This window comes from Mytilinidion resinicola (genome assembly GCF_010093595.1).
Source record: "Mytilinidion resinicola strain CBS 304.34 unplaced genomic scaffold BDZ99scaffold_5, whole genome shotgun sequence".
NCBI classification, from domain to species: Eukaryota; Fungi; Ascomycota; class Dothideomycetes; order Mytilinidiales; family Mytilinidiaceae; genus Mytilinidion; species Mytilinidion resinicola.
The window spans coordinates 2,085,406-2,108,468 of record NW_022985441.1 but is presented as its reverse complement, the minus strand read 5'-3'; the positions used below and the strand labels follow the sequence as shown (position 1 = coordinate 2,108,468).

The window sequence follows — 23,063 nt, the reverse complement described above, 5'->3', positions numbered from 1 at the left end:
GGCCTTACATATGAGCTCACGTACGGCTGTATATACGGCTGCACGAATTGGAAAGAATGCACCGTAGAACGGAGAGGCTGTATAGCTATGCCGATTCGTATGGCCTTATGTATAGCCTTACGTACGAGCTCACGTACAAGCTTATTTACGAGCTCACGTACAAGCTTACATGTGAGCTCATGTACGAGCTCACGTACGAGCTCACGTACAAGCTCACGTACAAGCTCACGTACGAGCTCACGTACGGCCTCGCGTATAGCATCACGTGCAGAGAGACGTAAAGGTGAATGCCCAGAGGAAGCTCCGCGTTGCTCCGAGCCAATTAGAAGGTGGTGAAGCGCCAAGGGGGGGGGGGGGGGGGGTGGTTTGCGTGGAGTGAAAAAGGGGGTGTGCGCGGAGTGATTAGGGGGTGTGCCAATATCCCTCCCCTTGCAGATGGTTCGCAAATTTGGAAAAGAGCCAAAAGGAAGGCAAACACGAGAATGAAAACATTCATTGAAAGTGGAAACGTAGTGATAGTTTCCCACGAGATTGTGAAACGTCAGCAGCACGGCTGTCAGCCTTGTAGGAACCCGGGGATCCATCCTCAAGTCCTAACGGCCGTACCCACAGCGGCAATGCGGTATGCCACCAATCCTGTGAAGTCGCCGATCTTTTGAATTATGCTTGTTGGTTAGCTTGCGTGCGCGTTTCAGGTGGCTCATGTAGTTCCTGGAAACCTCGAACCGTGCACCTATTTTGATCCTGAAGGAGGCACTAGTTGTGGCAGTGTATGTACACTGCGATCAAGCGGCGGCAATCTGATTAGCAAGCATTGCCGTTTGACAATCACTCCCTTCCTAGAAAAATGTATATAATTCCGTTGCTGGCACTCTTCACCGTGCGAGCAAGCGTCCCGCTCAAGCTGCGCGAGCGCTTGCGTCGATTCAGGTGAGGAGAAATCCGGGTTACTTCGTATGGCCATGGGCTATGTGCTTGGCGAGGCAGACTGTCCGTCTCAAGGCGCTTCGTGCTCTTGCTTCCATAGGTCCAGTTTTATAAGAGAGATATGGAACTCTGGGACAAGTAGAAGTGTCAGGCTCGCGCCTCGCAGATATACATAGGACATGTCCTGGCTGTGTCCGAGATCTCCATCTTTGGAGGGGCATTGCTCGATGGGGAGGCGTGGGCGACAAACCTCTCGCAGGCCGGTACCCTCAAGGATGGGACATCTTGGTGTTCAGATGATGGTGAGATGGTTGAGGTCGGAACCAGATCAGAGGGGTGAGGTTTGTCGTGGTAGGGCTGAAGGGCTGAAGGAGAGACCTCCTAGACAAGCGAAAACGACGCTAGAGCAGACCCGGATAAAATGAACCGGCGCATCTAACGCAACTGCTGCCTCTTGTGCGAAAACATTCCTCCACTCACATCCATTCACCTGTCGCTGCTGGCTAGAGAATTGGTCATTTGATTCAATTCACCCACCAACAGCTTTCTACTCGCGTATATAAATCCGCTCATGGCCTTCTCTACTTCTTTACACGTCCTTTCACATCCACATCCACACCACCACCATGCCAGACAACAAAGCCCTCGACAAGTCCATCGCCGAGAAGATCGCCTTCTTCAAGAACCACAGCATCCTCGACGTCGAAGACGACGAGACTGGGTTCCCGGATGAGGGGCTTAAGGATGCGGAGCGTGCGCTGGTGGATCCACCTGTAAAACCGAAACGCCCTACGACGACGACGCGGAAGAGCCCGGACTCAGATCGACTACGCGATCGACGGAACGAATTTGAGATCGTCACTTCGAAGATGCGTAAAGCAGCTCGAGAAGACTATCCAAAGATCGTCGGCATCAAGCGAGTGTCTTCAGCTTCAGACATGGCCCCGAAGCAGGTAGAAAAGACGGATAAAGGAAAGAAACCTGCGTCTCAAGCTCCTAAGAAAGCTGCGCCGCCAAAACTTCAACATTCCTCGACTCTCCCTATACCGCCCAAGACGGAGTGGTATAAAGAGGTTGGGGATGTTCCGCGAGCTCTCGGCCGTTCCAAGATACCAAAACCCGCCATCATCAAGCTTCGGCCGGAATCCCAACAGTATATGAAAAATCAGATTGTATACTTTTACCAGAACAACGACTATCATGAAGGTCGCCGCCTCCGAATCCATAAAGTCATCGAACTCGGTGGCGCGTGGGTTAAGACATGGCGAGACGACATCACGTACGTGATTGTTGATGAAGCAGTCAACTATGCGGAACTGTTGAAACATCTCGAAGAAAAGTACGGCGTGAAGCAGATACCACCGAACATTATTGTCACTAACTGGCAATGGTATATGGGGCGCGTATTTGACTTGAAGTGTCTGCCATTTGATCCTCACGATGAGCTTTACAGGATCAGAGGCGCTCCTGTCCCACAGGCCTCTACGGCGGTTGCGCAGTCTTCTTCGTTCCCACTAGAGTCTCAGGAGTCTCTTCAGCTAAAGCCGTCAAAGGGCAAAGCCGCAGTTCGGGAAGAGCGAAGCCCTTCGAGAATTGAAGATAGCTTTCGGCAAGAGAATCCCAAGTCACCTAAGCGCACAGCTTCTCCGGATAGGCAATCCTCAAGCTCTCCAAGGCTGGATTCACATTCCAGTCTTTCCTCTGGAAAGGAGTATGCTGACGCGTTGTCTGTTGCCATGGGTCAGGCAAAGGCCTTTGAGCACCTTCCTCTAGACTTCGAGGAGGACGAAAAACCAAGCCGACCATCCACATCCGAAGGGCCCGAAACTGACTCCGAATCTGAGGATGAGCGACCCAGGAAGATTCGGAAGATGTCTCCTGTGCAGTTCGGGAGGTTCAACCAGAGCAAGTTCCAGTGCATGGACAAAAATGATGGCACTGGAACATCCGGGAACCCCAACCAGCGTACCATCGAGACCTTGCAAGAGATGGGGAAATATTACGACATGATGCAGGACCAATGGAGAACCCTTGCATACCGAAAGGCTGTCGCAACCCTGAAGAAGCAGACCGACTGGATCACGACGCGAGAGCAAGCCATCCGTCTTCCTAGCATTGGGGAACGTCTTGCCGCCAAGATAGAGGAGATCGCTATGACAAATGGTCTTCGACGTCTCGAGAGTACGAAAACCGACTCGTTGGACGAGAACCTCCGACTATTCCTGGGCATCTATGGAGTCGGCCTGACGCAGGCACACAAGTGGATCCAGCAGGGTTACCGAACGTTGGACGATCTAAAAGAAAAAGCCCACCTAACCAAGAATCAACTCATCGGAATTGAACATTACGATGATTTCGCGACCCGGATCCCCCGGAGCGAGGTCGAGGTTCATGGACAGATCGTCCGGAAAGCGTTGCAGAAGATCGACCCTCTGTTCGAAGTCACCATTATGGGCTCCTATCGACGTGGTGCGAAGACGTGCGGCGATATTGACTGTGTCATCACGATACCGAAGGGATCTATTGATTACATCCGCAACGCAGTCGTAGACGAACTCGTACCGGAACTCATGAAGCAAGGGTTTTTGAAGGTCGGCCTAGCGACAACCAACAAAGACAATGGGTCAAAGTGGCACGGTGCATCCGCCGTACCAGGCTCGTCACTCTGGCGGCGTATCGACTTCCTGCTTGTGCCCTGGAACGAGATGGGCGCTGCCTTGATTTACTTCACCGGAAACGACTTGTTTAACCGCAGCATTCGGCTTCTCGCTAGCAAGAAAGGGATGCGACTAAACCAGCGCGGTTTATTCAAGGATGTGATGAGAGGCAAGAACCGGGCCAAGATCACGGAGGGTACATTGATAGAGAGCAAGAGTGAGAAGCGGATCTTCGAGATTTTGGGTGTTCCGTGGCGGCCTCCTCACGACCGCCAGATCTAAGTGCCGATGAAGACTTTCTTGGATATTTGCAGTAGGTAGCTATTCTTCACGGTAAATAAAAGATAATAATTTCTACTTTTCGAGTCTCTCTTCGTCATACGTGCCCATATCACAGCTTATCCCCTCTCTGTACTAATATCTCCTACCTTCCCACACCGTCTCCCCCTAATAAACCGTCACAGCAACAACCTTCCCCCCCTCCACAACCCCATCAACCGGCCCCGCCAACCCTCCCTCCGTCACCACATACGCCACCTCCCTATCCGCCGCCGTCCTCCCCATCGCCACACTCGTGCCCCCCGCCACCGTCAATGCATCCTTCGCCCCCGCAATCGTCTTCACCGTCCACGCTCCTTTCCCCTCCCCTCGCGGCGGACTCACCAACAAAACCGTGTTCTCCGAATCCGTGCCCACAACCACATCCCCGCGCGCCGTAAACGCAAAATCATCCGCCTCGCCCAGCGCCGTTGTCAGCGTCTCGACCGCGCCCGTCGCTGCGCCCGTCGCGCAGTCCACGGGCACGCGGTACAAGCCACTGATGTAGATGGTCGTGTAGTACGCGAACCCGTCGCGGTACTTCAGCCCGTTGATGCCGATGCTGATGTTGCCCGGGTTCGGGGCCGGCGCCATGGTGGCCGCGTCGGCGAGCACGGTGGGGAAGGCGTTGGTGTGCAGGTTGTAGGAGAGCAGGCGGCCCGGCGTGCTGTCGGTGATCAGGACGGTATGAGGGTTGAGGGTAGCGAGGCCGTTGGCGAGGCCGGTGTCTGGGGGCAGTTGGGCGAGTTTGGACACCACGGCTTTGGTGGAGGGGGTGGAGCTGAAGTCGACGAGCCAGGCGGCGAATTTGTTGGGCATGAGCTCGGTGATGCCGAGGAGACCGAGGTCGGGAGGGAAGGAGTGGATGAGGGTGGTGGTGGGTGGGGAGGCGAAGTGGTTGGTGAGGTGGAGGTCTGGGGTGGTTAGGAGGGAGACGAGGAGGTGGCCGTCGGAGCGGGTGGCGATGTTTTCGATCCAGGTGGGATTGGGGAATTGGTGTATGGTGTGGACATTGTGACTGGGAATAGAGGCTGCAGAGGCATGGAGAAGAAGGAGGGAGGGGAGGAGAGGGGCGGAGAGGCTGGGGAAGTGCATGATGGGCCAAAGAGACGACGCATTGGAGACTTGAAGATTGAAGTCGAGTATCGAAGCGTTGCGCGGGATGAGTTCATGAGAGGATTTCGTGTAAGGTTTTATATGCCTAGGAAATTACCTTAAGAGAGTGAAGGATTTAGACCTTTGTAATGTGAACTCAGCTTCAAATTATCTGCCTTTAGCTACTACCCGCTGGACACCTAAGACTAGGGCTTCAGCACTACAACGGGTGCCCCGAGAACTCGTCACTGAAGAATTTCTTTTCATTGACATGGTCTATTCGATTTGTAAGAGTAGTGCAATCACGGGGATCCTGCGGCGGTGTAGGAACTTTTGTCCGTACCGGGGGTTGATTCCGGATTTAATTACGAAATTGAATAGGTTCAGCCTCGCTAAGAAGCGGCATGAAGCGATGTTGGCTACGTTGTAGGCTTGTTGTCGTGATGCTGGGGGTTGAAGAAGGGTGCTTTGTAATAAAGTGATGGGGCTATCAATTGGTCAGCACCTCCGCCAATCATAGCTTCGCTGGCGAGTAATGTACCATGAGCATGTATAAAGAAAGGGGAAATGATGAAAATGATATCAATAGAAGGTTGACAGATGCGGTATTATTATGGTGAAAGTCTTCCGATGCTTCTTGGAAGGAAAAGACGTTCTTTTGAGGTACTGGCAACACTATCAAATCCTCCCCTCTGCATTATGACCTCGCGGTCGCCCTATTTATTTGTAGCCTAAAATCCTAGATTAAGAACCCTCACTCTAGAGCCGTGCGCGGGCTTGCCATCCCTCCCCTCCCTCCTGCAGCCCCAACCCACTCAGATCCACGCTAACATTTTCTCCCATCACCATTTCGCTGACTACCTTTCCAGTCCCCAGACTCCCGCTGATACCCCAGGGACCGTGTCCAGCTGCTACGTAGACACCTCCCGCCGCATTTCTCCGTCCCCATCCACGTCCCAGTCGTACGTCTGGCACCTTCGCAACAATTGGTAAGCCGGCAGGAGTTACGGGGCGGAAACAAATAGATTCGCGCTCTATCAAAATGTCTGAAGATGGAAGGCCATAGAGATACCCGGCGGTCTCGCGAAGTTTTGAGATCGAAGAGGCAAGCGGAGTGGCTTTCGCGCTTGGCTGGGGGAGCGGAATTTCGTTGGAGGGATGGTTGATGCCACCAAGCCAAATGGAACCTGCGGTGTGTTAGAGAAATAAGAGAAAGGTGGTGACAAAGCTAAGATAAATACGCAAATGATCCGTGTGATCCGCAGCTCCAATACCTGACTTGAAAACTTAAAGGGTCAACTTACCATCAGCCCGGTAGAACATTTCAGGGAAGTACTCCCCACTTTCGTCCGTCGCGAACACCGCATCCGTCTCTACCTCTTTACTTGCTGGATGAGCTTTCCATTCGGACGACCGCAGGAGTACCGAATGACCTGATATCGCAGTAATCGGTAGCTCTAGATAGGAGGTTGGAAAAAGAGTGCGATAAGCTGGCGATGTCCATGCTCCAGCAGCGAATACGAGATTAGAGAAGGGAACAAAGAGGGTGCCGTTGGGTTGACGAAGGTGGATCACGTGACCGGTGGAATGGGAGCTGGAACTTCGGGAGGTGACTGAGACAGCGGTGGTTGAGGTATGCAGTTGAACGCCGCGGGAGAGACACTCGGCGAGGAGAAACTCGCAGAGTTTGAGGGGGTCGCTGGGAATGTCAGTACGGAGTCATCCTGTCAATCTACTCTACCACTCATCCTCTCCATTTCTCTCGTATCGAACTTACACCAGTGCCGTCTCACTCCCTGCATTCCTTCCACTCAAGACCCTCACCCCCTTCCCCTCCGCTCTCCTCAACCATCTCGGCCCCTCGCCCACCTTCACGTCCCCACTAGCAGCATCAGCCCGACTCCCACCCCCGGCTAACCAATCCTCAGGCTTCAGCCAATCCTCCGGCCTCTCTTTTCCCTCCCCTTCGCCTTCAACAAAACTCACACCCCTTACACCCAAGTAACCCCACCTCTCCCGCCCATCATGCTGTGCTGCTAGGTGCTTATGCAGCTCAAAACTCAGCGCTCCAAGTGGCGCAAGCGCGGGCGGGAACCAGGTCTTCGCCAGTAATCCCCCTGCGAATGCAGAAGCGGCGGTGTGTAAGGACTCAAGGGGCCGCGGATCAACAAGGCAGATACGAGTGTCAGAAGAGGAAAGTGATAAGTAATACGCGGTTGAGAGGCCGATAATGCCTGCGCCGAGGATGATGGTCGTATCTGCTTCTGACATCTTATAGCTGGCTCAGACGAGATGATCAGGAAAGAGAGAAAAGAAGAAGAACAGGAGAGTTCACGATCGAGAAAACTAGGGCAGGACGAAAAGGGGAACGGATATATAAGAGCGACGTTGAGTCGGACTAGACTAGGAAAGAGATCCCGAGACGGGATTGTTGGCCGTTTTCCCGAGGATCTACTGAGGGGTAGGGGAGAAGTGCGCAACAATAGAGTTCGAGGGAGACAAAGCATATACTGTAGAGAGCCTCTTGAGATATATACATCTGATGAACAAGATAATACTCGCTTATAGAGGGTCTAAGACTAAATACATGTGAAGAAGAAGGGTGCAGCATGGCAGGTGGCGGGATTGGTGGGAACGGCCGGAAGAACGTTTCCGAAGGACTTGGCATTCCGGCATGGGCATCACTACCTTTCGTTCTTCATCACGATACCTCGGCCAATATTAGTTTCATCAGTTTTTGCTTCTATTTCGAGGGCGTGAATACTATCGACGATGATTGCATATTCTGTGCTCATCAAACAGCAAGCACAGCCCTCTCCACAGCCGTTTCTGTGCTCTAGTCCACGTCGTGCTTCAGGGGCGTGCAGACGATGTCGTCTCAACCACTCGTGATACCTTACCAGCTTACTGACTCTGCATGTAGACTGCAACGATACACCAAGCTCGTCCAGTCATCGAAGGGCAGACTGGTACCGTCGTTCTATCTGCAGCGAGATGGGGCCGCACTATCGGTGCCTGCTCAGCCCGACGCAGAACACAGCAGTAGAGGATACTACTTAGCTACCAAAATACTACCTGATCTTCCTTGTCTACAACACGAAGCGTCATCAATATCTATTAACACGACGTCCTCGGGGCATGGCCTGGACGTTGAAAAGGGCCTCCAGTCCCAAGAATCTTGACCCTGCTTTCTTATCAGTCTTCGATCTAATTCTCGCAAAATGAACACAACTACGGCGGACGACTTCAGAGATGTTTTATATGGGGTCTTTCCGTTGTACTGCCCCCAGGCCGATGCGCTCTGGCACACATGCGATTCCGGATCAAAATTCGTGGGCTGCTGCAGAAAGGATCCCTGTAAGACCGGCTGTTCGAAAGAGGATCTACTTCCCGCATATATCAGCCCTGCCGCCTCCGATAAGATTTCCGGTGGGATATGTCCTTCGGGCGCGGACTTTTACACCTGCCTAGGCTCATCATTCAATTTCGCGGGGTGCTGTACGACAAACCCATGCTGTCAAAGAGGCTCGTGCAACCAAACTGGATGTCCCCCGGAGAATCTTGAAAGCGCTTTCCTTAACGGCAATGATACAGATATCACTTTCTTTCCTTCGAACTACCAGAATTCAACTGGCGCAACGTCGACACCCTGGAACAGTTCCGTGCCTACTCCTACAGCTGCAGTCAAAAACACTTTCACCACCACATCCCCTGCTCTTCCACATCTGAAGACTCCACGTGCAGCACTGGCCGCGTTAGCAACCATTGGCATTTTGTCCTCTCTCGTCATTCTTGGCGTAGTGATTTGGCTTGCTCGGAGTAATCCAAAAGAGAGAGGGAACGACGACGAGCACAATCAAGCCCTGGAACTAACACATTTCCAGTATGTCCAAATATTAGATCGGGGAAATTCGCAACTTCCTAATCATTGTATTCTAGAAGTCAGATGGCGACTGCTGAAAAACATAGCAAAACACATCTCCCAAATCAACTCAATTGACTTCTATCGTCTGTCACCATCACGTTCCACCTGCGATCAAGGGCACTCACCGACTTCACGGTTTCATGGTCCTCACTTTATTCACTACTACAATCATAATGACAGCTATCATCGCCTTCATCTCCTTCCTCTGGTTCGATGACGTGTCTAACAGCATCTGGGAGCTTATAGTAATCAATGAATGGCTGACACGGTCCATCTCGATTTCAACCCTACTTCTCCGAACTGCTGTTGATATGCAAGCTAGTATTGGGGCAGCAATGATCGCAGCTCTTATGATGGAGTCATCCCACGGTATCCCGCTCTCCGAGGTCGCTGTCATTGCGCCGATGAAATCTGGAGCTGCTTCTCCCTGGGCATTGTGTAAATCAGTGCTCTTTCCATTAATTGGATTCCGTAGTGTGATGAGAGCATCGGTCATCTCGTCTCAGTATTTCGTGCTACTCTTTGTTTTGTTAACCACAACTTCGCTCCTTCAGTTCAGCTCCACCGCACTTCTGTCTGATCTGCACCTCGGTCCCTTGCCGGACCTCGAAGTGTCCCGATCTGCGTTGAATGGATTCAAATATACTTGCCTCGGTCAACAGCCTGCTTCTGCGGATTGCGCGACCTTCGAGAAATTATCCTACAACGTGATCCCTCGAGGTTCAATTTGGTCAACAAACCCGCCATTCTATCCCGTCTTCGCCGAATATTCAGAACCACCACAGCAAAGTCCCGCGGGATCAAGCGACACCGGAGTTCTCCTTCGATCTATGCTCCCCCTTACAGATTCTCGGTCTAGACAAACGCTGCGCAATTATACTGGCAAGGCTATAGTGCTGGATTCCCGAGTGTATTGTCAAGCACCGACAGTTTCGAATTTGTCATGGAGCGAAGGGTACTACAGCAACGGTACTGGCACAATCTCCGCGAATCCTACCATATCCAAGGTGATGACGAATAACTGGGCAGACGAGGCTAATTTCATGTGCTACTACGGCGGCGCTGACCAGTACTCAATTTGCCAGATAGGGTGTCCGAGCCCGAAGTACCTCCCAACACTTCTTAGTCAATTTTCGAACGAAACTGTCGGCGAAGATCTTACAAGATATGGCGCGGTCTTTCTAGTATTGCGAACCACCGACCTCACACAATGGAAAGCGCCGCACTCACCCGAGATTCCTATCACCAATGCTTCCAGTCTTTTCGTCCATGACGAGTGGATCGACCTTATCTCGCCATCAGTCTATGAGTCTATCTTGTCTATGTCCGTGTGTTATGCTCCGTGGGACGCTGCTCGCTTGGATGTTAGTATTTACGGCGCCATTAACAGATCTGAACCTACGATTCGCTGGGAACCTTCCAACCAAGAGAACGCAGCTGGGTCATTCAACACTACAGAAATCGCTAGTCAACTAGGCCTTGACTCAACGAATCAGAGCCTAGAAGCACGAGGGATCATGACATTAGAGAAGTCCACCTCCTTCATCCCCACAAAGGACGATGTCGTCCCATTCCTTCAACGCCCGTTCTTTCAAGGCGACATGTCAGGCAAAGGTGGTGGTGTCAACGGAGCCACCGTACCTCTCGATGCGAACTGGACCACGCTCTTCAGCGGCATCCCGCTCATCAACGTACTTAACAACTTCACCTACACGCCTTCCAACATTCTCGCGGCAGACCCGTCAATCTCAAGCCTCTTCACGGGTGCGCTTTCGCGGAATGCATCCGTTGCCCATGCTCTCTCGGGACTTATTACAGTACTTTCGCTTTCCGCGTACTATGGCCAACAACACGCTTTTGACTACGCTTCTGAAGTCAATGAAACCTACTTCAAAGAAGTCTTACTTCCGCAATCCTCAGGCGGCTTTACAGCAATGACATCTGTGCTTGTGGGGCACTATGTTTTGATTGCTGTACTGACGGTGCTGTATATCAAGCAGACTCATTATTCTCTTCTCGGCAGCGCGTGGGCATCGATTTCCCAAACTATCGGCCGAGATGTTTACGAACTCCTGGAAAGCAGCTCGCTGAAGACGGATGCGGAGGTCGTGGAATCGATCCGAGATTACGGGAAGACGGTTCTGCGAGCGCGGTTGATGGCAGTTGAGGACGAAGGAGGTGCTAGAATCGTTTGTACGGGCGCCGATGCTAGTGGATGACCGCCTTCAGCCGAAAGGCCTGCTTCTATTATGTTCACGTATCTAGGAACTGATGTCTGCGCTGGATAATTCAACATTACCACGCAACTCTTTTCTTGATATCGATTTCAATGGGGTCTGACAAACCACCACTTCACTAATCGTTCACGAGACTACTGCCATGCCTCGATCTAACACGTGGGGCTAAGTATATTAGCTTGTAGTGCAAGTGCTCAGCTGAAGCCTAATAATCGCTGATGATTGGCATAGTGGTGAGGGGTAAAGGGGTCCGGTGACGCCACAACCACCTACTTCCAACTCCCAGCTCCAAGCACCAAGCATATCTTCAGCTCCTTACATATTAAATCTTTTAGCACACTGCCGTTACTTCTGGGGGTATGGCGTCTTACGTGGCACTTCAGCCTCAAGAGCTAAAACAACACTTACAGCTAGCCACCACTAAGTCTATATATTCTAGACCACTACAACCGTAAGCTTTTGGAAAGTCAGTGATCTAGCTCTCAGCCGCAGCCCTCCCCCGCATTTAATGAACTACAGCATAAATAAAGTCGTTCTTCCCTCTCTCCCCATCTCCCATCCAACCTCAAACCTCCCACCAACTCTCAAACCTCCCAGTCACCTCTCAAACCTCCAGTCAACCATCCCCCCAAACCCCAAACTTAACCCACCTCCCCACCCACCCACCATGTCCTTCCCCCTCACACCCACCTTCCACCTTCGCCAAACCGGCTGGTCCGCCACCACGCGCGCCCACCCGGCCATGAAATGGATGGAGCACTACACGACCACCATCATCGATGCGCGCGCCTTCACGGACCCCTCCACCGATCCCTCCACCTTCTTCACGCCCGGCGCCGTCCTCGTCACCTCCGCCGGCGTGACCGTCACCGGCGCCGCTGCGAAATGGGCCGCGCTGCGCGACATCTACGGGCCCTTCGTCGCCAACTACCACGAGCCGCGGGAGCTGTTCTGCGTCGAAAAGGAGGATCTGAGCGGGTGGGAGATGCTCGGGCGGGCGAATCTGTATGTGAAGATTCCCAGGGAGAAGGGCGCCGGGGAGCAGGGGGTGCGGAGCGCGGATGGGCGCGAGTGGGATGCGGTGGTGGTGAGTGCGTTTCGATTCGAGTATGTGAAGGTGGATGGGGGCATTAAGTTGGCGCGGTCGGAGATTTTTTCGGATCCGATGCCCGCCGTAGGTGTGATGTTGAAGAGGGGGGTGGTGAGGGCGGAGGTTTTGTTGAAGTAAGGTGTACAAGGGAGAAGAGATAGGGGAGAGGGAGGGATATGTTAGGAAGGTTGGGAGATTGCGGATTGGCGATGGATCGTGGTTCTGGTGTTTATTTTCTACCGCCGAGATCTGGAGATGGCATTTATCAGATCAAGTACCAGTGCTGTTCTTTAGACCACGACAATATCTCCACAAATCTGAAGTGTCCCACTTTATAAGGCTCATTTAGGACCTTCCCAGATCATCTTAGCTTGCAAAACGCCCATGTAGGGGCAGCTCGGAGAATTGATGAGTCATCATCAATTTTGATAACTATAATAGTCCAAATTCGCGCATTTTCTCCAACCTCTACCATATTGATTCATTAGTCTAAACCTATTTAACAATGGCAACCTCGAACTCTTCACCTCCGCGATTAGGATGGATAGGTAATTTATATCTCTGATACTCTCACGTGACCAACCTGAACCTCCCTGCCGCGTACTCCACACAATGAATATAGCATCCAATTGACAGTCCGCAGGCCTCGGCTCCATGGGCATTGGCATGGCGAAGAATCTCCAGTCCCACGTACGGTCGGCCTCAGCACCCGCTCTGCACTACTTCAACCGCACGATCTCGCGAGGAGCCCCTTTGCAAGAAATTGGGGGCGTGGCGTGTGCCTCCATTGCGGAAGTGACAGAGAAGTCTGAAATTGTTTTCATCTCAGTGAGTTCTGTGCCGAGTCAGTTCGATGGAGCATGGAGCTGATTTCCGGAGACGAGCGACGATGCTGCCCTCGATGGCATCTTAAACGCAATGATCGAGTCCGGCCATGTCAAAAACAAAATTGTCGTTGATACTACGACCGTACATCCACAAACGACGGGGTGATGGGCGAAGAAGTTGAGCGAGAGCGGTGCCGAGTTCCTCGCTGGTAGGCCTGCCCCATTCCACCTGGGCATCTCCTCAATCTTACTAACAGCCTCAGCACCCGCATTCGGCGCCTCTCCCCTCGCGGAAAGTGGTCAGCTGCTGCTCGCCCTCGCTGGTCCTCCAGCTGCTCGCGCCGCGGTGAAACCGTATCTAGCTGGTGTAATGGCACGGGGCATCATTGAGATTGGCGACGATGCCTCCAAAGCCACAATGCTGAAGACGACAGGCAACTTCATCATCTCGGGACTGATGGAAGTAATCGCAGAAGCGCACGTGTTGGCCGAGAAGAGCGGGCTTGGCAGCACCGTTCTCGAAGCTCTGATTAAAGAGAATTTCGGCGCGCTGGCGTACTCGGATAGCCAGCGGATGACAACGGGAGTGTATATGCCTGGAGCAGGGCAGCAGCCGTTTTCGGGCTTAGATCTCGCGTTAAAAGATGTCGGACATGGAATTAGTTGTGCGAAGGATGTGGGAGTGAGATTGGAGGTAGGGGAGGTGGTAATTGGGCATTTGGAGCGGGCGAAAAAGTACTCGGAGAAGAATAGGGGTAGGGCGATGGACTCGAGTTCGTTGTATGGAGTTGTGAGGCAGGATGCGGGGTTGGAGTTTGAGACGGAGTTTGTGAAGCGGAGGGATGAGGGTAGGGAGAGCTGAGTTGATGTTGCAATCAGTTCTTTTCTTTCTCATCGGCTTCCTTCAGTAGCCTGACAAGATTCTCTTTCTTCTCAGGGTACTTGACCTTGATCCCTCGCTTCTGACACCAATGGTAGAGAGGAGTAGTGTAATATTCCTCGTAATCGATTTCTCCTGTCTCGAGCCATTTGATCATGCCTGCTTTGGTTGTACCGCCGACTTCTGGCATGCCTCTGTTTTCCGTGATTTCAAAGAGCTGTCGCGATGTTCGATCCGCCCATTGTGACTTGCGCCAGTCGTAGGTCGTCATGGGTTTAGGAGGAGGAGCGTTCTCCTGGTATTTGTATAGGGGATCGTCTTTCCATCGTCTGCTTTGCTCGCTGAGTATCTTGTTGATTGAGCAATCTGAGCAGTCTGAGTCAATTCGTCGTCCAGTGAGCTTCTCGAACCTTGGTTTCATTCTCTTCCACTCGGCCTCCTCTCTATTGATCAGGTCATCAAAGACACTAGTCAAGAATGGCTCTTCTCGGCGTGCATCATCCTCACGAAGCCGTTCCACCTTCGCTGGCTTGGTTCCCGACTCCGAGAGGTTGCGCTCACGTAGCATGCCCTCGAGCCGCTCATCCTCGTAATGGGTGTTCATGACGAAGGAATAGTCACCTTTGGAGATGGCTTCTCGCGCGCATTTGTATCGGTAGACTGTTTCCTCCCTCAATTCAAGCTTGACATACAACTCGATGACGTCGAGTACGTCACCTTTGTCGCGAGGAGACTCGTCGTCCAAACGCGATCGCGCTATCTTTAATGCCTTCGAACCTGTGGAGGCTCCGACAACATGACGCCGTTTCAGCATATCCGACAGCTCGTCAGTAGTGTACTCTTCGTAATAAACGGTCCGGTTCTCCTCCAGACGCGCGATCAACTGGTCTCGCGTGCCAGAGGTTTCCGGCCACGAGCTTCCAGCATCAAGCGAAGTTTGCTATTATCCTTCGACATGAAATCTGTTTGCTTTTGAGACTGATGGCTTCGAGTTCCTCAGGGCTTAGCACGGCATCAGATAGGTTATCGTTTAGCCGGATTTCGCCTGCTGATGAGCTTTCTCCTTGAGAAGAAGCTTTATCAGTGGCCGGCTGTGCATGGTCGCTACTTTCTAGCTCATCCAAGACCTCGAGAAGTTTTATAAGCAGGGGTTTGGTGCCGGTGCGTTGGAGCCTTCGCTTCTGCAGCATGAGCTCCAATTCCGCTTGCGTTTTGGAGGCATATCCTTCTAGGCCGTTATTTCCCTCCGTAGATTTTGTCGACACCTTCAATATCTCTTTCCTCTTCTCTTTTGCGCGCTCTGCTTGTGTGGTGGTCGCGTTCTCTTTCCCCTCAGACGCATCCGGTTTGGCAACTTTAGACCGCCTCGCTCAGCCTGTAGAGGCATTAGGATCAGCTTCGGTGAGAGGGCGCTTCGTACGAGGCATGATGTGATTCAGGAGATGTTGAGATTACACCTTGGAAATACTATAGAGCAGTTGATAAGTGTAGTGGTAGAAGGTAGAGAGCTGAGGATAAAGGAGGTCCAAGTGGAAGGTAAACCTCGACGCGCTTCATCCTAAAGTCACGTTCCTCTCCAGTCGATTCATCATCATGCGACAAGACACACATATGGCAAGACCTCATAAAATGATAAAATTCTAACACTTCTGGCCGATGTCGCAAGGCCTATCGATTTGCCACTCAGTCATTTTAATCACGTGCTCTTTCCTTATATGAGTTGTCTGCTTTTCTATCAATAGTTCTTCATATTCTCTTCGTAAGATACGGTCTCCCATTCAATCAATGAGCCATGAACAGTGAAACACCCGCGCAACAGAAACCTCAAGTTCTAATTATCGAGGTTGCTACGTACTATTTCCATCCACCTCATACCGCATTCCCCTTCAGACCGCAACCCTCTCGGACACCGAAGGTCCTAGATTTCAGGCCACAATCCGGTGATTTCAGGCAACAATCCTGATTCTAGGCAACAGCGCGCAGGTGGTGATCCGGGCTCTCCACTTGCCAAGATGCTAGTGGATTCTGGAGTATATAGTTTCGCCCTCCCCCGTCCAACTCTGATCCTCAGCTGTTCCCGACCATTTGCTAACTAGGGTTTGGAGGTCGACAAGCTGCTTCGATCAACGGATTACTGACTAGGCTCCACGCTTTGCTCGACAAATTACTAACTAGGCTTTGGTCGTTCGTGATGATGATCTCCATCACCTTTATATTTCGATGATTGTCAGCATATACTCTCGCTAATCAGTATTAGGCCGCTAATGATAGGGTGAGTAGGTAATATGAATGCATTAGATTTCTGGCAGTGAAGGAGGTAGATTGTATAGTGAGAATGGAACGAGAAATAGAGAGGTAGAGATTCGGACAGTCAACGATGTTGTGAAATAAGGGGAATATATCTACTACAACCCCGTGCTAAACCTCGCTCGCTCGAATATCGAATGCCATAGCCCTCTCATACTCCAATGTCAATTTACTACGCAAACGCCCTCTTGGCTCTCCACATACTCTACCCACCTCTCCAAGTGCCCTCTCACATTCTCGTTCCCACCTCAAAGCCCGCACGTCTAAACCACTCCTTAACTTGCTCCCTATCCCCTTCTTCCCACTCCTTGATATCCACACTGAACTTCACCCTGCCGTGGCCCCTCTTTCCACACGTACTTATCCCTTCCTTTATCGCCTTCTGAAGCATCCCTCCTCCGACCCCTTGCCTTCTCTTACCAGGCAGCACAAAAAGCGACTTGATCTCGTACTCCCAGTATGCCTCCGCGTTATTACCTCCAGAACCATTGTCTTGCGGGCCGATGAGGTTGAGTGTGCCGATCCATTCGCCGTGAAGGAGTGTTGCCATCTCTTCAGCCTCAGCCTCGTTCCAAGCCTCGTCATCCTCCTCATTTCCCAATGTAGAACCTAACGCTTCCATATCTGCCTGCTCCAATCCTTCATTATCGAGGATAAGCCGCTCGGTGGGGTCAGTCTTGGTGGCTTGTATAGTTGTACTAGAGTCTTCTAAATCCGAATACCCTGGTCCTTCATCGTCGGAAACTTTGTCGGCTGGGAGGTCTTGGGTCGATATTTCCATGCCACCGTGTCCTGGGGCTTCATCGTCAAAGACAGGGAACTCCTCAGCCTTAGCCTCATCGTCTTGAGAGCTTTGGGTTGACCCTTCCTTTACTCCCTGTCCGACTACGTCGTCGGGGAAAGGGAGGTTAGAAGCATCAGCTTCAGCGTCTTCTAGAACTATATCTGACTTTCTCACACGCTCTTGGCTTGCCACATCGTCCTCGTTGTTATTCCCATCCCTATCTTGGTCTTTGTCGATGTTTTTGTTCGGTTGCTCTACCGCAACAAACACCCAGCTCTCCAAACCTAGTCTCCTCCTCCTATCCCATTCCCGTGTTGCCCCCGACCGCTCTTCCTGAGCTTCCCATTCCGCTGGCGACTCCGAATGCGCGAGCGAGCGGAAACCTTCGACTTTCTGCTGGAGGGACGGCCAGAGGGTGGGGTTGGGGGTGAAGAGAGGGGGTTTTGGTAGGAGGTGGAATGATATGTTGGGGGGCATTGGATGTGGTGCTGAAATGAGGGACTTTGGAGAGAGTGGTGCAGCGTGAAAGGTGTCTAGGGGAAACGGTGTCTGTGTGAGCGTAGGGGTGGGTGTGGAGAAGAGCAAGAGAGATGTGGTAGAAAGAGCCCTTCTTATAGTAGAGCCAAGATCTTCTTAGCTTTTTAGCGAATTGAGTAACGTTTGATAGAAAAGCAAGCCTGGTTGCTTTGAAGTGAAAAAAGGGTCAGACGCAAATGTAAAAAAGACCTATGACATGTCCGGGTAGATGCGGCAATGCCTCGCCATTGAAATCCGTACACTCTTTCACTACTGCGTGAGGAGCCTCGTAGTCCTCTCAGAATTCTGAATAAGAGAGGCAATCGGCATTTTGGATAACTAGTAAACTTACGAGGCTACTCCACACAGCGTCAACAGGGTGTAGGCAGATTGGAAGTGCATCCGCTGCCCCTGGTTTCTATTAGTACGTTGGAGCCCCATCAATAGCAGGAAAATGTACGGACATCTATGGCAATGCACCGGAACATTCAATCCCCCTAGACTTCCAGACTATCCTCATCCATAACGAACCTCCAGGAAGTCAGCGTTCTCTTGAACGAGTTCCCACAGCCTCACATCCTTCTTGGTAAGCTGCCGATGAGGAGTCTCTCCGTCGGATTGGCACTATGATCTGCATAGCAGGATGTTCGGATGGCGACTCTGGTACGCGAAATCGCCGTAGGCTAAAACCTCTAGTTTCGGAAAGCCGGCAGGTCCAAAGGCCCAAAGCGCGAACTTGTATACGTCGGACAGTGCTTCTGAAAACTCGGCGTCGAGCCTTCTGGATCTTCTCATTGGCGTATGTTTTACACGAAATCTGATGTGAAGCAACCCTACTGCAAGCCGACAAATGGTGGCTTCACCCGAGCCATCCCCTAAAGCAGGTTGAGTGATCCAGCGAAACTAAGAGCGTTAGCTCACAACCATTACTCGCTTACACTCGTTTACACACCAGTTCGTTTGGCTTTATGGAAAGTCCAAGGCACCTTAATTACATCATTGAAAAATCCTCGGTGGACAACAAAGGTAAATCATAATTCTCCCTTTGTTGGTACACCAACTTCTCCAAGTCGATTTGTGATGAGATACTGTCTGGACAAAATTTGGGGGCCTAGGGAAGTCCAAATACAGGGTTTTCAAGCCGTTAAAGGAGCCCAAGAACCTCTCAAGACACTCTCTGAAAGGAGCGTAACTAAAACTGGCACAATCGTATCTGAGTTCGAAGGACGTGAGTTGCATAGCCGTTGACGATCCGGCGAGCATGTGTAGTAGCTCGTCAGTAGCTTTACAATTGTCAATCTGGAGTTGAAAGAAGTTGAAAGCAAATATCGGTTTCACTAACGGATCCGCTAAAAGGGTCCTAGATAGGGAGAGCTTTTTGAGAGACAAAATAATGTCGCTCGTTCGCCGTCCGTTACGTTGAGGGTTTCGTAGACGCGATGATTATAAGGATGATTATAAGGTAAAATGGTGGGAAAGGGCCGGACCCGTCTGAAAGATTGGCCATCAACCACGAGCTCTTGGAGAAGGTGTGCACTACTTTTGAGAATGCTCTGAGAGCAGATAGATGCATCTGTCCATCAGCAATCCAGGAAACCTTCCGAAGCTGAGTAAGGTGGAAATCTTCGTACGGACTCGTAGCCCACTACGCGCAGCAGACCGTAGCAGCGGTCATCGAGAAAGAGTCGGTGTTGGCTTGCCTAGTGGATATATGGCTCAGAATAGAGCGAGGCACACAGGCCCCTAAATCCCAGCTGGTTTGCGTGGGCTGATCAACCATATGTATAGCAGAACCAAGACCAAAGTTACGACGAATCTAAAGCTTCGCAAACTCTCGTCTTTGATAAGATTCATCAGGGGCTCTAGCCGTGATGCTATATCTTCAAGAAAGGCGTCATGCTCGCGATCACTCTTGTCGGATAGGTCAAATGTACCGACCTCCTCGTCAGACTCAGGTTCAATCCTATAAAATGCGTAAACGGCCGAGTTCCTGCGACGAGGGCAGCGTATGAAGAGCCGACGGTGGAAACGTGACGTAAAGCGGAGATTTTTCACATATTTCAGGTATCGCCGTGCGTTGCTAGCCAGGCATGATTCCACTCCAAGCTCAGTGAGGTTCTTCTCGTCTGGCGCAAAGAAGGTGACGGACCGATAGAGCTCAGGCACGGTACGGTGGTGCAGCAGTTTTGATACTTGCGATAGGTGGTTGAGATCAGCCTGATCTGGAATCTTGTCTTGTGAGCTACGTGAGCACGGTCGCATGCGCTCATTTAGCGACTATCAGCCCAAGAATCAAAGAGAACAGTTCAGTTGGTAATCTGTTGAGCACGTTGATCAGAGCAGAGGGTGTGAGTCCTGCGGGAGAGTAGGCGGTAGAACCACGCTTGTTGAAATCAACAGATGGAGTCTGTCTTCAGAGAGGTGTAAGGTCGGCGGCGGATAGAGCCGCGTAATGTTCCGTCCACGATACCCTTCTTCACGAGAAACTTGAAAAGGTGAAGGGTGAGTAGCGACTGGATGACGGCGGAATTATTGTTGTGTTTGAGGATGAATGTGTGCAGCCAGTGACGAGACGAAGACGGCCGTTGCCAAGGGATGCCGCCAACTGGACCCTGGCGGGACCCCTGACAGGAGTTTCCCTCCACCAACCTCGAGACCAGCATGCTATCCACAGCTCTTCAGCCCTCGCCACACCTTCGCTGGCCGTGGAGATGATGGCCAGCATCGTAAGCTTCCCTGTGTGGCATGCCCGCAGGACCAGCGCTCGAGGCTCTCCTCATGACTCGGCGCTCCGCAGCGCCGATAATATGGACATGCCCGCTCGTTATTGGGCCCATAGTCTCACAGGCCGCGCTTCCCCAGCTGTGAATCATTGCAGGCGCAGATCGCAGCGCAGGCATATCCTATTAAGCGTTGAAGCGTTTGCGTTCTTAGTTACGTCGTTGCACCTTAGGGTTTCTCTCCGCCTTTAGGTCCCTTGCAAGTCACTCCGCTTCGTCGCATGATCAAACTTTATTACCTCACTCGTTTACTTCTTCTTTCTCTCCGACCCTCTTCTCTCTGACCTTCTTAAACCCTCTTCTATTTTGATATTTCCAATCCCACAAACATGGGTAACCACCCATCCTCTGTACAAAAATGCTTGACCAGCGCAGTCAGCGGAAACGCCAGCCTACTCACTACCTCTTCTACGTTGTTATATCAGCTCAACGACGTCAAACCGTACAACCTTGATATTCCGATAACACCCGCCGCCGTGACCTACCCCGAAAGTGCCGAGCAAGTTGCTGCGATCGTCAAGTGCGCTGCAGACGCCAAGCTGAAGGTTCAACCGAGATGCGGAGGACATAGCTATGGGAACTATGGAATCGGCGGGACCGACGGCGCAATCGTGGTCGACTTGAAGTACGGAAAGACTCTTATTCATCAGGACGTGATCCAGAATTCTGATTTATTGCAGGCACTTCCAGCAGTTCTCGATGGACAACAGCAGCTGGACGGCGACCATCGGAGGCGGCACTCTTCTCAACGACGTCACAAAGCGGCTGCACGATGCCGGTGGCCGGGCGATGGCCCACGGAACCTGCCCGCAGGTTGGAATAGGAGGACACGCAACGATAGGCGGTTTGGGTCCTACGTCTCGAATGTGGGGCTCCGCACTGGATCACGTGGAGGAAGTCGAAGTTGTTCTCGCCAACTCCTCTATTATCCGAGCATCCGCGACCGAGAATCCGGACGTGCTTTTCGCCTTGAAGGGTGCAGGCGCCAGCTTCGGAATCATCACCGAGTTCAAAGTCCACACCGAAGCTGAGCCTGGCGAGGTCGTGCAGTACAACTTCAACTTCAACCTAGGATCCACAGCCGAGAAAGCCGATGTCTTCAAAGCATGGCAATCTATCATCGCAGACCCAGACCTTTCTCGGAAGTTTGCCTCCCAATTCATCGTCTTCGAGCTCGGGACTATCGTGTACGGCACCTACTTTGGCTCCAAAGAAGAGTTCGAGTCGCTCAATATCACGAGCCGGCTCCCAGGAAACGGTGATCCAAGCACTATCGTTCTGGACGATTGGCTTGGGCTGGTCGCGCAGTGGGCTGAAGAAGGCGGGCTCCAAATCGGCGGTGGCGTTCCCAGCAACTTTTACTCCAAATCCCTCGCCTTCACCAAAGACGATCTGATTCCAGACGGTGGTGTCGAAGCGCTCTTTGAGTACTTCGACAACACCGATAAGGGTACCGCGATATGGTTTGGTAAGTATTCTCACTATCTTTCAGCCCTCGCACCTAGCTAAACTCTCAGCCATCTTCGATCTCAGCGGTGGCGCCGTCTCCGACGTGCCGATGAATGCGACAGCTTTCTCACTCCGCGACACCCTCTTTTACGTGCAAACCTACGCCATCGACATCAGTCGTGTGACGAACACGACGCGCTCTTTCATCACCGGCATCAACAAGGTAATCCTAGATGCGCTGCCGGGTCACACGCTGGGCGCGTATCCGGGATACGTCGATCCCGAGCTACCGGATGGACAGCAGGCGTACTGGGGCGCGAATCTGCAGCAGCTGAAGGAGATTAAGCGCGCGGTGGATCCAGGAGATGTGTTTCACAACCCGCAGAGTATTCCCGTTGCGGCATAGGCTAGGCTCCTCTTAATTTCCTAGGATACCCTTTTTTCTCTTTCGATGCGTGCGTTGTGAGCTTGATGTGTGTAGTCTGCATTCGCAGGTATATCTTCAATGGCTACTCTACAGATCGCGTGCTTTGTGCGAAGTCGTGTTGAAGAAGGTAAGCAGTCCGCTGCAGCATTCGTCATAACTATTCATAGCGCAAGTATGAACGAGTGTTCTTTCCTAACTCCATGCATCAGCCTCAATCCCAGCCTTCAGAGCTCCTCTTCTCAACAATCCGTCCTGGGTGCTTAAGAACAACTCGCCTAATCATAATATTTATTGATGGAACACAAAGATCGAAGGGTTTAAGCGCACGCCACCTGATGATGACCACGTGAGTGCAAAGGCCGTGAGGTGAAATGAGAAAATGTGAAATAGCAAAAAGAAGTAGTGCCCCGCCTACAATTCGAACTAAGGTCCCAAAAGAGATATATAAAAAGCAAAAGAAATTCAAATCCCATGTTACGAAGGAGCCAGAGCGCTGCCCATGACAAACTAGGCCACGGGTGTCTCACTTGCACTTGTAAGGATAAGAATTCTGGAAGGACGGCAGAATGTTATGGAATATATACACTCAGAAAATGGTCACTTTTTACAAAAAGCTAAAAGGAAAAGCAAAGAGCGAGGGCGGAGGTTGGGGGGTTTAGGTGGTATGTCTTTGGCCTGAAGCAGATTGGGATAAGCGTTGCTTGAGGGTTAGTGGACGGCTCTGATGCGGAGCTCTATTCTTCACTACTGCTTGGTTGGTATCAACGTCCTTGGAGCTATCATCCCAAAAAGAATATTGGTTTAAAAATAAATGCAAGTTGGCACACGCAAGATCCAAACTCAA

At 51.7% G+C, this 23,063-nt stretch overlaps 9 protein-coding genes across 9 annotated transcripts; 5 read left to right on the top strand and 4 right to left on the bottom strand.

The window, feature by feature from the left end:
* Nucleotides 1-2,905: 2,905 nt before the first annotated feature.
* BDZ99DRAFT_460779 (Nucleotidyltransferase) lies at nt 2,906-3,890 on the top strand. The gene has a single exon (XM_033719460.1). The coding sequence runs from the start codon at nt 2,934-2,936 to the stop codon at nt 3,864-3,866; it is 933 nt and encodes a 310-aa protein (XP_033580524.1). The 5' UTR covers nt 2,906-2,933; the 3' UTR covers nt 3,867-3,890.
* Nucleotides 3,891-4,031: 141 nt separating this feature from the next.
* Nucleotides 4,032-4,997, bottom strand: BDZ99DRAFT_557423 (uncharacterized protein; the record flags this gene model as incomplete). Its single annotated transcript, XM_033727198.1, has 1 exon — nt 4,032-4,997. One exon carries the CDS (start codon nt 4,995-4,997, stop codon nt 4,032-4,034), a length of 966 nt encoding a protein of 321 aa, XP_033580523.1.
* A 598-nt stretch (nt 4,998-5,595) lies between these two features.
* Nucleotides 5,596-7,568, bottom strand: BDZ99DRAFT_438815 (FAD dependent oxidoreductase). Its single transcript, XM_033717635.1, has 3 exons — nt 6,775-7,568; nt 6,302-6,696; nt 5,596-6,184 (listed from the first exon to the last, which is right to left on the bottom strand). Exons 1-3 carry the CDS (start codon nt 7,266-7,268, stop codon nt 5,757-5,759), a joined length of 1,317 nt encoding a protein of 438 aa, XP_033580522.1. The 5' UTR covers nt 7,269-7,568; the 3' UTR covers nt 5,596-5,756.
* A 1,527-nt stretch (nt 7,569-9,095) lies between these two features.
* Nucleotides 9,096-11,141, top strand: BDZ99DRAFT_517802 (uncharacterized protein; the record flags this gene model as incomplete). Its single annotated transcript, XM_033725218.1, has 1 exon — nt 9,096-11,141. One exon carries the CDS (start codon nt 9,096-9,098, stop codon nt 11,139-11,141), a length of 2,046 nt encoding a protein of 681 aa, XP_033580521.1.
* A 685-nt stretch (nt 11,142-11,826) lies between these two features.
* Nucleotides 11,827-12,387, top strand: BDZ99DRAFT_474189 (uncharacterized protein; the record flags this gene model as incomplete). Its single annotated transcript, XM_033721874.1, has 1 exon — nt 11,827-12,387. The coding sequence occupies one exon, from the start codon at nt 11,827-11,829 to the stop codon at nt 12,385-12,387; it is 561 nt and encodes a 186-aa protein (XP_033580520.1).
* A 359-nt stretch (nt 12,388-12,746) lies between these two features.
* BDZ99DRAFT_507463 (NAD binding domain of 6-phosphogluconate dehydrogenase) lies at nt 12,747-14,092 on the top strand. The gene is made up of 5 exons (XM_033724248.1): nt 12,747-12,797; nt 12,893-13,077; nt 13,129-13,218; nt 13,255-13,285; nt 13,340-14,092. The coding sequence occupies exons 1-5, from the start codon at nt 12,755-12,757 to the stop codon at nt 13,936-13,938; spliced, it is 948 nt and encodes a 315-aa protein (XP_033580519.1). The 5' UTR covers nt 12,747-12,754; the 3' UTR covers nt 13,939-14,092.
* Nucleotides 13,952-15,383, bottom strand: BDZ99DRAFT_517800 (uncharacterized protein; the record flags this gene model as incomplete). Its single annotated transcript, XM_033725217.1, has 3 exons — nt 13,952-14,896; nt 14,967-15,310; nt 15,377-15,383. The coding sequence occupies 3 exons, from the start codon at nt 15,381-15,383 to the stop codon at nt 13,952-13,954; spliced, it is 1,296 nt and encodes a 431-aa protein (XP_033580518.1).
* Nucleotides 15,384-16,034: 651 nt separating this feature from the next.
* Nucleotides 16,035-17,830, bottom strand: BDZ99DRAFT_259024 (uncharacterized protein). The gene has a single exon (XM_033713763.1). The coding sequence runs from the start codon at nt 17,522-17,524 to the stop codon at nt 16,493-16,495; it is 1,032 nt and encodes a 343-aa protein (XP_033580517.1). The 5' UTR covers nt 17,525-17,830; the 3' UTR covers nt 16,035-16,492.
* A 2,842-nt stretch (nt 17,831-20,672) lies between these two features.
* On the top strand, nt 20,673-22,198 carry BDZ99DRAFT_486736 (putative glucooligosaccharide oxidase; the record flags this gene model as incomplete). The annotated part of the gene is made up of 3 exons (XM_033722801.1): nt 20,673-20,968; nt 21,024-21,811; nt 21,861-22,198. The coding sequence occupies 3 exons, from the start codon at nt 20,673-20,675 to the stop codon at nt 22,196-22,198; spliced, it is 1,422 nt and encodes a 473-aa protein (XP_033580516.1).
* Nucleotides 22,199-23,063: the final 865 nt, after the last annotated feature.

Coding starts and splice junctions, on each gene's coding strand:
- BDZ99DRAFT_460779 (XM_033719460.1), top strand. CDS start 2,934: ATGATGCAGGACCAATGGAGAACCCTTGCATACCGAAAGGCTGTCGCA.
- BDZ99DRAFT_438815 (XM_033717635.1), bottom strand. CDS start 7,268: ATGTCAGAAGCAGATACGACCATCATCCTCGGCGCAGGCATTATCGGC. Junction 6,697..6,774: donor GGGAGTGAGACGGCACTGGT/GTAAGTTCGATA, acceptor TGACATTCCCAG/CGACCCCCTCAAACTCTGCG. Junction 6,185..6,301: donor AATGTTCTACCGGGCTGATG/GTAAGTTGACCC, acceptor AACACACCGCAG/GTTCCATTTGGCTTGGTGGC.
- BDZ99DRAFT_507463 (XM_033724248.1), top strand. CDS start 12,755: ATGGCAACCTCGAACTCTTCACCTCCGCGATTAGGATGGATAG. Junction 12,798..12,892: donor TCCGCGATTAGGATGGATAG/GTAATTTATATC, acceptor GACAGTCCGCAG/GCCTCGGCTCCATGGGCATT. Junction 13,286..13,339: donor CGGTGCCGAGTTCCTCGCTG/GTAGGCCTGCCC, acceptor TAACAGCCTCAG/CACCCGCATTCGGCGCCTCT.
- BDZ99DRAFT_259024 (XM_033713763.1), bottom strand. CDS start 17,524: ATGCCCCCCAACATATCATTCCACCTCCTACCAAAACCCCCTCTCTTC.